At 55.8% G+C, this 10,901-nt stretch overlaps 1 protein-coding gene across 1 annotated transcript; it reads right to left on the bottom strand.

Moving 5' to 3' along the window:
- Positions 1-3,016: 3,016 nt before the first annotated feature.
- LOC144727799 (uncharacterized) lies at positions 3,017-9,578 on the bottom strand. The gene is made up of 2 exons (XM_078606914.1): positions 8,123-9,578; positions 3,017-3,345 (listed from the first exon to the last, which is right to left on the bottom strand). The coding sequence occupies exons 1-2, from the start codon at positions 9,392-9,394 to the stop codon at positions 3,334-3,336; spliced, it is 1,284 nt and encodes a 427-aa protein (XP_078463040.1). The 5' UTR covers positions 9,395-9,578; the 3' UTR covers positions 3,017-3,333.
- Between the last annotated feature and the right edge of the window lie 1,323 nt (positions 9,579-10,901).

The raw sequence follows: 10,901 nt of genomic DNA, 5'->3' as shown, positions 1-10,901 counted from the left end.
CATCTTTTCAAATATTTTCAGGAGAGGAGAGAGGATTGAGATGGGGGCGGTAGTTATTTGGGTCATACGTAGCACCACCTCTGTGCAGCAGGCGTACCAAGGCTGTTTGCCATTCAAGAGGAATGGATGCCTCAAGAATGGAAGGTTAAATATATGGGCTAGAGGTTTCTGCCATGAGGTTCTGTCGCATGATAGAGGGCAAAGAGAGGCAGGCTATTGGCACCATCATCAGGAGACGTTTTAATGAGAAGAGCATCGTGAAGACTTCAAGGGCTGAGATTGGTAGGAATTTAAATATCAATTTACTTGGGGGGGGGGGGGGTGTTTGGAAGGTCAAAAGGGGTACATTGATCTGGAATATGGGCTGCAGATGCAAAGCGTGAGTTAAACACTTCCGATTAGCACGGTTGGGTATGTACGGTGCATAAAAAGTTCAACATACATACATAAATAAACCCATTCGTAATTGTAACTTCATCAGTAAGGCAGAGCCTCGATGGTACTCCATAGTCAGAAATTTTATCCTTTAACGGTCTTTGTGGCTTTACAGAAACGTTTGGGATCATGATGAGCAAAACTATTTCAAGGAACATTTTAAGAAAATTTTATGTGGAAGTTCAGGTACTTTGAGTGTCCGGTACCACATACAATTGAACGGTCATGAAGGTAGTTTCCCAGTACACCACTGTCACAAACTTTTCAGAAGCATTTGATAAAATAATAACATTGAGAATTGAATATTGATCTGTATTTTTCAAGTTGGGCTGCATCAGCGAGCAGATGAGTTGGGAGATGTTGAATGTAATAATAACTTCATTTTATATCGCGTCATTCGTGCCATTCCTGCACATCAATTAGCCAGTCCCTTACACAGATGATACAAAATAATACTCCACTACTTAGCCAATCTGAATACATAAATTACGAGAAAAAATGCACGTAACAAGAAAATTATCATCACAGAGAAAATGTATTAAAATAAATAAATAATTTCGGTCTCCATACCCCACACCACAATCCCAACATTTCGCCAGAATTAGGGGAACTTTCACAGGAGGGGTGGTGGAGTGGCCAAAAAGTTACGAGCCAGTTGGACTATAATATAAATGCCTATTATCCAGCGTATGCCTGGACAAAAATACGCCTTTAGTTCGGATTTGAATAAGTTAATTGCTTTGATGTGTCGAATTTGTCAGTGAGCGCTTCGGCTTCAGCTGGAGGATTGTCCCAGAGCCATTTTAAGTCGCCAGTGATAATCGGCTCCCTATCAGGTAGGGCTGAGATGGAGCACCGACAGGAGTTGGCGGTGACTCAGAGCTACGGCTTTTCGCCGGTCAATAACAACAGCACATGAGGATGATTTTGTTGGTTGCCAGGGAGGTTGATTCTCGGTGAGAGGGCTTCGAGATGGTTTTGGGAATGAAAAACTCTGGACATCATGAGGATGCCACTGCCTTTCTTGGGGAGTCTGTCAAGTTGGAAGGAATTTAAGTTATTTATACCAAGTGATTTTATTATGTTTTATTTTTATTATTTTATTATTTCCAATCTACGTGACTTTACCGAAAGAACCAAGAAGATGAATCGCTGCAGTCACGAAAGCTTTAAATCGAAATTTATACCAAGTGAGTTCATGTTTTGTGTGTGTGTGTGTGCGAGAGCCAGGCTTCAGTAACATGGACAATATCCGGGTGGGGGTTGTAAATATTAATTTTGAGATTGTTTTGCTATTTTTGAGAGACTATGGATGTGCAGATGAAGAATATCCAGACTAGAATAGATAGTAAATTCAGAAGTATCAAATGATAAAGAGGTAGGAAGAAGCGGTATAGGCCCCGGGTTACCTTCTATTTCACCTAGAAGGAGTAGAAGCAAGACAAGTAGCCTGCTGAAAGGTCGCTGGGTAGAGAGACCTGTAGGCCTGTATCGCGAAGGTTTATTTGCAGAATAGGGAGGGAAGCAGAGAAGAGAGAACGAGTTGGGGAGGAAACATGAGGAGTAGTGGGAGAGGGAGCGATAAGTATGGGAAAGAGAGAAGAGGAATTGTGTCGAGTAAGGAGGGGGATGAAGTGATCCTTCTGGTGGTACCCCGGGGTACCAAATCATACAAAATGGCCGAGGCAATTAAATATTTTATTTCTGGGACACTAATTTTTCCAGGGGTGTACTTAATTCCCTCGACTGGGGTAACAATCAATCCGAAATCAGTGCTACTCCGCGATGTCGAAACTTCAAACATTAGCATTAAAAAATCTGTTATCGAAATTTTCAACTTTGAATAGTTCATCGTGTACATCTCGTCGAGATGAGTCGATTGCCGCATCGCCAACCATCAACAGACTAAAAACAAGTAAACCCGTAAAAACAAAGTTTTTCACTATAAATCCTTTATATGCGTGGCAGCGAACTTAATATAAAGGATTTAAAAATATATTCGCCTGTGGAGGACGCGGGGATCGTTCTCGCGACCTTTGGCATGGGAAGCAAAGGCGCTACCAACTGCGCTACTCCGCCACGGCCTGTGGAGGGGTTACGCTCTGGGCTCTTATACTGTGACGTTCAGCCAAAGCGATGAATGAGTTATATTTGAATATATGTAAAATATTTTTTTTTTGCCTAAAAAGTGTAAAATTTTGGGAATTTATTTTCACGAACATGAATTGTCTGTCACAACGAGTCTGTGTGGAAAATGTCATCTCGATTGGATCACGGGAAGTGGGTTAAAAAACGAGCGAAAGATTCTTACGGTCCTAAGCAAGCAAGCAAGCACGCAAGCAAGAAAGCACGCAAGCAAGTGTAGAGAGGAGCCGACACGAGATTGCAGGGGTCTCGTCCTTTATTCCTTTCCTTCCATTCACACCTGTCGCCAGCCGTCCCAATCCCGTTCCCGCCAAAGGCCCCCCTTTCCCGCCCGTTCTCCCCTTATATCACCTCGATCACCCCTCCCCCTAACCCATCTATTGGTGGGAATCCTTCCCCTGACACCCCTACATCACCCCCCCCCCCCGGAGAAAAAATAACCGTCCTCGGTTCTGCCTCCCCCATGGACCATTTAAGTCTCCCCATGCCTCCCACCACTGACAGTGACGACAGCCCTTACCCCCCCCCACAACCCTACAATGCAATATAACACAACAAATCAATTGCGCGGCCTGCCCAGGTCTCCAGCCAGCATCCCGTAACAGCCCGGACATCCACAGGCAGCAGATGACCGTGGCGGCCCCCTCCTTCGAAGGCCCTCTCGTCGCGGTCCCTGGTTCGGTGGTGCCGGTGTCGCCTTGCCTGGCGCCGCTGTCTCTCCGGCCCCCGCTCGTGCCGCCGCTCCGTCAGGCCTCACATGGGGTGCTGTAGGTGACAAGGGAACACAGGGCACCGAACCCCCTGCCGGTCGGCGCGTGGTGGTCGGCGACCTTGGCCTGGGTAGGGATGATGATGATGTTGGCAGTGATGTTGGTGGTGATGTTGGTGAAGATGACGGTGGAGAGATGTATGGCTTAAGGCGGGTGGGGTGTACAAACCATCGTCGCTTACCCAGTTGGACCTGGACGCACTGCGGTCGGAGTGCTTTGATGACCTCGACCGGCCCTTTCCAGGGTCGGTGCAGCTTTGGTGAGAGGCCAACCGGCACCTGAGGACAGTGTAGCCATGCCTGGTCCCCAACTTTAAAGGGCTTGGCTGTCACTGTCCTCTCCCGTATCCGTACATTACTCTCTTGGCTCGCGGCCGATGCGGCCTCGGCTGCTTGGCGGGCCTCTCTCAAATAAATGAGGGAGGTCTTTAGTGCCTTCGGCCATGCGTCGGCTCTTGCCGGAATGTCCGTCAGCTGCACCTCAATAGGCGGAACGGGATCCCGTCCGTACATCAGGAAAAACGGCGAGAACCCCGTCGCCGCGTGTGGGGCCACCCTGTACGCCGCTAAGACCGATGGAATGTGGAGGTCCCAGTCGGAATGGTTTTCGTCCACCACTTGGGACAGCATGGCCGCTATGGTGCGGTTAAGCCGCTCTACCATCCCATCGGTCTGGGGATGATATGGAGATGTTCGGACCTTTTTAGTGCCCAGGATAGAGCAGACGTCCTTCAATAGCTGTGAGGAGAAATTCCTGCCCTGATCCGTGAGCAACCGCTCCGGTGCCCCCTTATCAAGGACATAGCCTCCCACGAAGGCATCGGCGATGGTCTGTGCCGTTTGGTCCGGGAGGGCCCACGCCATCGGCCACCTCGTGCAGTACTCGACTCCGACCAACAGGTATTTATTTCCCCGTGGCGTGACCGGCAGCGGTCCCAAGATGTCCAACGCAACCAATTCGTTGACCCTGGTCACCGTGATGGGCTGTAGGGGCGCCCGGCTTACCCGGGGTGGCGGCTTTCGCCGCGCACATTCGACGCAGGTAGCGACCCATCGATGCACGTCAGCGGTCATACCTGGCCAAAAGTACCGACCCTGTAATGTGTGCAGTGTCTTCCGCCCTGCCAGGTGCAGCAGCTGGCGGCCGTGTACGTCCATAACCAATTGTTGACGCAGCGACTCCGGAACTACCAGGCATCGCCGGCGCCCTGTCGGGTCCCATCGCATGAGGAGATCCTCCCATACGATGTACTCCTCCCCCCCTGCCTCTGCTGAGGCGCGTAGTGTTCGCAGTGGGGCTTCCTCCAGCTGTAGCCGTCTCCAATCGTCCAAGGTCAGCCCCAGGTCGTGGTCGGTCAGCTGGACCTCACCCTGTGCGCCCTCCGCCGTGCGTACAGGAGCGATGACCGTCCCCTCCGGCCTCGCCTCCTTGCAGCGTGCCCCGCCTGTGGTGCATGCACAAGGGCCCTGGGGCACCAGTCGGGACAATGCGTCTGCGTTGGCATGTCTGGTCCCTTTGCGATGCACTACTTGGTACCTGTACTCCTGCAGGCGTTCTATCCATCTGGCCAGCTGGCCCGAAGGCTGGTCGATGCGGAGCGAATACTGCAAGGCCGCGTGGTCAGTGCGGACCGTAAATTTGCGACCATACAGGTAGGGTCGGAATTGCTGCACAAAGTGAACGACTGCCAGGAGTTCCCTACGTGTGACGCAGTAGCGCTGCTCCGCTGATGAAAGCACGCGACTACCATAGGCGATAACCACCTCCCGACCCTGCTGGACTTGCGACAAAACACTGCCGATGCCCACATCGCTGGCGTCCGTGTCCAGGATAAAGGGGAGGCCAAAATCCGGAAAGGCCAATGGTGGTGCATCTGTCAGACGTGAGCGCAGCTGCTGGAATGCCTCTTCCTCCAGAGGGCCCCAATAAAACCTCTGGTTCTTCGCCGTCAACACGTGCAAGGGCTTGGCAATGGTTGCGAAGTTGGGCACAAACCGGCGGTAGTAAGAAACGAAACCCACAAACCGGCGTACCTCCGGAACCGTTGTGGGAACAGCCCAGGCCCTCACGCAGGCCGTCTTTTCCGGGTCTGTAGCCACTCCCGACTCACTGACGACGTGGCCCAAGTAGCGTACCGACGACTGCATAAGGTGGCACTTCGACGGCTTGAGCTTCAAGTTCGCGTTCCGGAACCGCAGGAACACCTGACGCAATCGGTCAATGTGTTCCTCGAATGATCGGCTGAAAACAATGACGTCGTCCAGGTAGATGAGGCACGTTTCCCATTGGAGGCCTGCCAAGGCCAACTCCATTATGCGTTGGAACGTTGCCGGCGCCGTCTGGAGGCCCATAGGCAGGCAGTTGAACTCGAACAGGCCCTGTGGTGTCCGGAATGCTGTTTTAGGCCGGGAGTCCGCGTCTAGTGGGACCTGCCAGAACCCGGACAACAAATCCAGCGTACTGAAAAATTTTGCTCCCGCCAGTGCATCCAATGAGTCGTCGATACGTGGTAGGGGATATGCGTCGGCCAGCGTGACGGCATTGAGGCGTCGGAAGTCCACACAGAATCTCAGTGACCCATCTGACTTCTTGACTAGGACCACCGGTGCCCCCCAGGGACTCGAGGATGGAGAAATTATGTCGGCCCGCAGCATCTCCTGCACCGCTTGTTGAATGTGCCCTTTTTCCATTGGGCTCATTCTATATGTGTTTTGGCGCAGGGGTGCGGCATCTCCCGTGTTGATGTGGTGCTGTGACAGATTTGTGCGCCCTAGGTCGAACGGTCCCCGGCTGAACACGTCCGAGAACTCCTGCAATAACGAGTGCAGCTGCTGTTTCTGGTCGGGCGGCAATCCCGGCTCAGGCCCCGCCAGCTGGTCCATCCACGATTTGGCCCCTCTGTCCTCGGACTGGCCGATGCTGCCTACAAGCTCGGGCTCTGTCCCTGGGGCTCCTAGTGACAAGGGACTAACGTGGGCCAGAACTGTTCCCTCCTGCACCGTCGCTGTTCTATCGGAGGTGTTCAGCACCTGAATGAACAGATGCTGGTTCCTCTGTACAATAGTTTCGGCCCCCACCAGCGCATGACGATCCATGGCCGCTGACGCCGGAGACACCAGGATGGGTGAGTCTGGTCGGGCTGTCACGAGGGGGGACCGATATTGCAGCGGAACCAGCATCTGGGCTGCCGGGGGAATGGAGACAGACTTACTGACCAGAGCCTGCACGTAGGGTACACCCCGGCTGGCCCCCTCCGCCTTTAGGAAATGGAGATGCGTTCCCTGGACTTCCACCCGCCCATTGGCCAGATCGATTTTCATTGGCATCCGCCTCAGAAAGTCCGTCCCCAACAGGCAGGGTACGGGCAACGTTGCGGAGACAAGGATGGGTCCTGCTACCGAAAGCTGCCCAATCTGTATCGGGGCTTCAACCTGGCCCAGGAAGCCCATGCTGCCTCCATTTGCTGCAATGAACGTTGTCTTGACGGGGACTAAAGGTCGGATTTTATCCGGCAGCATCTCATGCATGGTGCTCGAGATGATCGTGGCTGATGCCCCCGTATCGACCAAGATACGTGCCGACACTCCCGCGATTTCACCGACCAGGACCGAGGTTCCTGACGTGGCCGCTACCACCCGCCTTGCCAGCTTCCTCCATTGTGTGGCTGAGTCCGGCCACTGACCAGGCGGCGTCTCGTTATCCTGTGGTGCATGGTGAAATGATGGGGGATGGGTGTGGATGGACTGAAGATGGGGTTCCTCCCTTTGGAGTGCGTCCCAGCAGGGTGAACGCGCCCTTGTTACATAGTGTGGGCTTACCCCTGGGTTGCGGGCTGGGCTCTCTATGTAGTGCAAATTGCCCCCCCTAGGTGACGTAGGATGGGCCCCCCTTGTGGTGTGGGGGGGCCCCCCCATTGCAGGGGGCGGTGGGGACTGGGGGGTGGGCCTTCCCGTGAGCCCCTCTCTTTCCTTTGTCACGGGGGCGTGGTCCCCCTGGTTCCGTCTCGCTCTGTCGCAAAGCGGTGGTGAGGCGGGTCGTGGAATTGCTCCAGGGCGCAATGTCAATCGTGTGGGCTGCCTCCGCCCCCGGGCCGTTGCCCCTGGCAACTCGCCGGCGTTGCAGGTAACTGGTGACGTCACGCCCGCCGGTGACGTCACGCCCGCCCGCGAACCCACGCCCGCCCGCGAAACCACGCCCACCCGCGACGTCACGCCCGCCCGCGAAACCCCGCCCGCCCGCGAAACCACGCCCACCCGCGACGTCACGCCCGCCCGCGAACCCACGCCCGCCCGCGAAACCCCGCCCGCGCGCGACGTCACGCCCGGCATCGACGTCGCTGCCGGCCGCGACGTCACTTCCGCCCGCGACGTCACCTCCGCCCGCGACGTCACCTCCGTCCGCGACGTCCCTCCCGGCGTCGGCGCGACTCCCGGCGCGGTCCCCGGCCTCGGCGCGATCCCCGACGCGGTCCCTGGCCCCGGCGCGATTCCAGGCGCGGTCCACGGCCCCGGCGCAATTCCCGGCGCGATCCGCGACACCACTTCCGACCGCGACGTCACTTCCGGACGCAACGTCACGTCCGTTCGCGACGCCACTCCGGGTCGCGATGCGACCACAGGCCCCGGCGCTATCCCCTTCCCCCGACCAGAACAGCGGGGACCGGGAAACGACACCACCGGCGCCCACCCCGAGGAGACTCCCGGTGAGTTCGCGGCGTCGGAAGTGTAATTACCCGGCCCGCCCGAGAGGCCGGGTGGGACGGCGTCACTCGCCTGGCTCCTGTCGGCGTTCGGCCCCGGCAGGTTCCAGGTGACGTTGGCGGCCTCCGGCTCCGTGCGGCACCCCCTCGCCACATGCCCCTCGCGACCACAACGGTGGCAGACCCACGGGGCGTTGCGTCGGGGGGGCTCGGCGCGATGTTGTAGAGGCGGCTGCCAGCGACGCGGCGGTTGGTCCCTCTGCTCCGCCAGTCCCCGGATCGCCGCGTACACCTCCCGCAGCGATGGCTCCGTCTCAGACGTCGGCGGTCCGTCCCCAGATGCCCCACCGGCAGCCTGTGGTGACGGTGCAGGTTCGGCGGTTAGTGTCGCTGGACCAAGTAGCGCCGCGGCAACGGCTGGGCTGTTCCCCCCCGCCGCGCCAGCCACCGGGCCCACGGGTGGCGCCCGGCCCATGACCTGCTCGTGGGCTTGGATGGTCCGGGCAGCCCACAGCGAGGTGCGTTCTTCCGGCGTCACTACGGGCATTACAACGCCGGCGCGGCAAGCGTAGGCGATGAGGTGCTCGACCACGAGGTCCTCGAGCGCTTCTTCAGCCAGGCGAGGGAAAGCTCTCCTCGCCAACACGAGCAGCGCCCCCCTGTAGGCTAAAGGGGATTCTTTAGCCCCTCGCTGGCGATCCTGGAACCGTTTAAAGGCTCCTTCCGCCGGGCAATAGATCTCCCCCAAAGCCTCGTAGGCCGCCTGTAGCGTGGACTTGCTGTGCGAGGGAAGGGAGGTGTAAGAGGAGAGTGCTTCTTTGCCCAGAACAGATGGCAGCGCTCGTAGGGCCTCTTCGTCTGTCCACTCGAGAGCGTGGAAGGCAGCCTCGAATCGGCGGACAAACTCCTCCCAATCTTCTTCCTCAGCCACAAACTTGTCGACGGGCCCCAGCCGACGCGGCCGTCCGGCCACCTGCTCTCCGTGTTGGGTGTTTAGCCCTGGGGGTTTTGGCGGGAGCGGCGGCGGCTGGCGTGACGAGGTTGGTTGCGGCTCCTGCCCGGCCGGCTGGTCGGCGTCCGGTTCCCGTGGCCTCTCCTCCCGTAGTACGCGTGGGGGTGGGGGTCCCGGTGCCGGCGGGCCCCCCATAGGGAGCCTCTGCAAGAGCTCCTGGAGCGCCCTCTCCACGCGGGCCATGCGGTCCTCCATGCGATCCTCCAGGCGATCCGGGCCCCCTTCTGCTGCTTCTGACAGCAGGCCCCCTTGTTGCCCAGGATGTGAAGGATCCCCGGCCCCTGCTTCCTCCTCCCTCGGCTCCCTCCCGCGAGGATTCTTCTTTGTAGCCATTAGGATCCCACCGCTGCCACCAAATGTAGAGAGGAGCCGACACGAGATTGCAGGGGTCTCGTCCTTTATTCCTTTCCTTCCATTCACACCTGTCGCCAGCCGTCCCAATCCCGTTCCCGCCAAAGGCCCCCCTTTCCCGCCCGTTCTCCCCTTATATCACCTCGATCACCCCTCCCCCTAACCCATCTATTGGTGGGAATCCTTCCCCTGACACCCCTACACAAGCAAGCACGCAAGCAAGCAAGCACGCAAGCAAGCAAGCACGCAAGCAAGCAAGCACGCAAGCAAGCAAGCACGCAAGCAAGCAAGCACGCAAGCAAGCAAGCAAGCGAACTTAATATAAAGGATTTAATGACTGCATCACGGACATTATGCGAGAGGTTCAAGTGTGGAAGGGGGGGGGGCAGGGAGAGAGGAAGGAGAGATCATGGGAGGGAGGGTGAAAGAAAGAAACGAAGGCAAGGCATGATGGGGTAATAGTGCTGAGTGGGGAAGGAAGAGGCAGGTGGAAGGAATGAAGAAAAGGGGAGGGTGGAAGGAAGGAAAAGTATTAGAGAAAGAGAAGGAAAGAGAGAGAGAAAAAAAGAAACTGAGACAGCGAGGATGAAGCGGAGACACGGGTTGAAGAGGTGGCGAAGGAGAGGCAGCGTCCCAACTTGCGCGTGGACAGCGGAGGCCCGCACAGTGAGGCCCCCACACATCGTCCACTCTCACTGCAGTGAGAGCGGCCGTGATGGCTGGGGCAGCAGCGGCCACGTCCGTCAGGTGGACGCTAATAGCACCCATGATGAGCTGCCAGATGAAGGTGGGCAGGGCCAGCGAGTGGCAACTCAAGCAAATAATTATAGATTTGAAGCTTTCGTGACTGCAAGGATTCATATGCTTAGGTTTTTTCGGTAAAGTCACGTAGGTAAAAAATGTAAATTAATAAAAGTAAAATAAAATAAAAATCACGACGTTTCGGAGGCAACACCGTCACGGCGTGCTGTGACGGTTCCACCTGAAGACGGGAGCTTGTGTTGCCTCCGAAACGTCGTGATTTTTATTTTATTTTTTTTATTTTATTTTACTTTTTTGAATTTTAATTTTTTACCTACGTGACTTTACCGGAAAAAACCTAAGAATATGAACTCAGGCAAACTCAGGGAACAGCAGCTCCAGGGCATCATGGCGACAATGGGAGAAGAGCGGCCTATCTATCTATTTTAAAGTGTTTGTGTGCGTTACTTAAGGGGCCTTTCCTCGAGAAGCTGTACAGGTAATGCTGTGATACAATGATTTAAAGCTGGGTACCGAAAATATTACAGACGCGGGCGGCTTGAATTGCGAAATTCTTATGATAATTTTCAATCAAAAAATAGCCTACATTTATATTACATAGTCTCTGTTTGTGCATCTATGAATACATTGTATATATGTCAGACACAAAGATCCGTCATTTAGGCTCATACAATGCGGGGGGGGGGGGGGGGGATGCTGTTTGCGACAATCAAAATGTGGAGGAGAC

The sequence above is a fragment of the Lampetra planeri genome, chromosome 2 (assembly GCF_965212315.1).
Source record: "Lampetra planeri chromosome 2, kcLamPlan1.2.h2, whole genome shotgun sequence".
Lineage (NCBI taxonomy): Eukaryota > Metazoa > Chordata > Hyperoartia > Petromyzontiformes > Petromyzontidae > Lampetra > Lampetra planeri.
This window is presented reverse-complemented; position numbering and strand designations above follow the sequence as displayed.

Bases quoted from the DNA above. Each gene is read 5' to 3' on its own strand.
- LOC144727799 (XM_078606914.1), bottom strand. From the start codon at position 9,394: ATGGCTACAAAGAAGAATCCTCGCGGGAGGGAGCCGAGGGAGGAGGAA.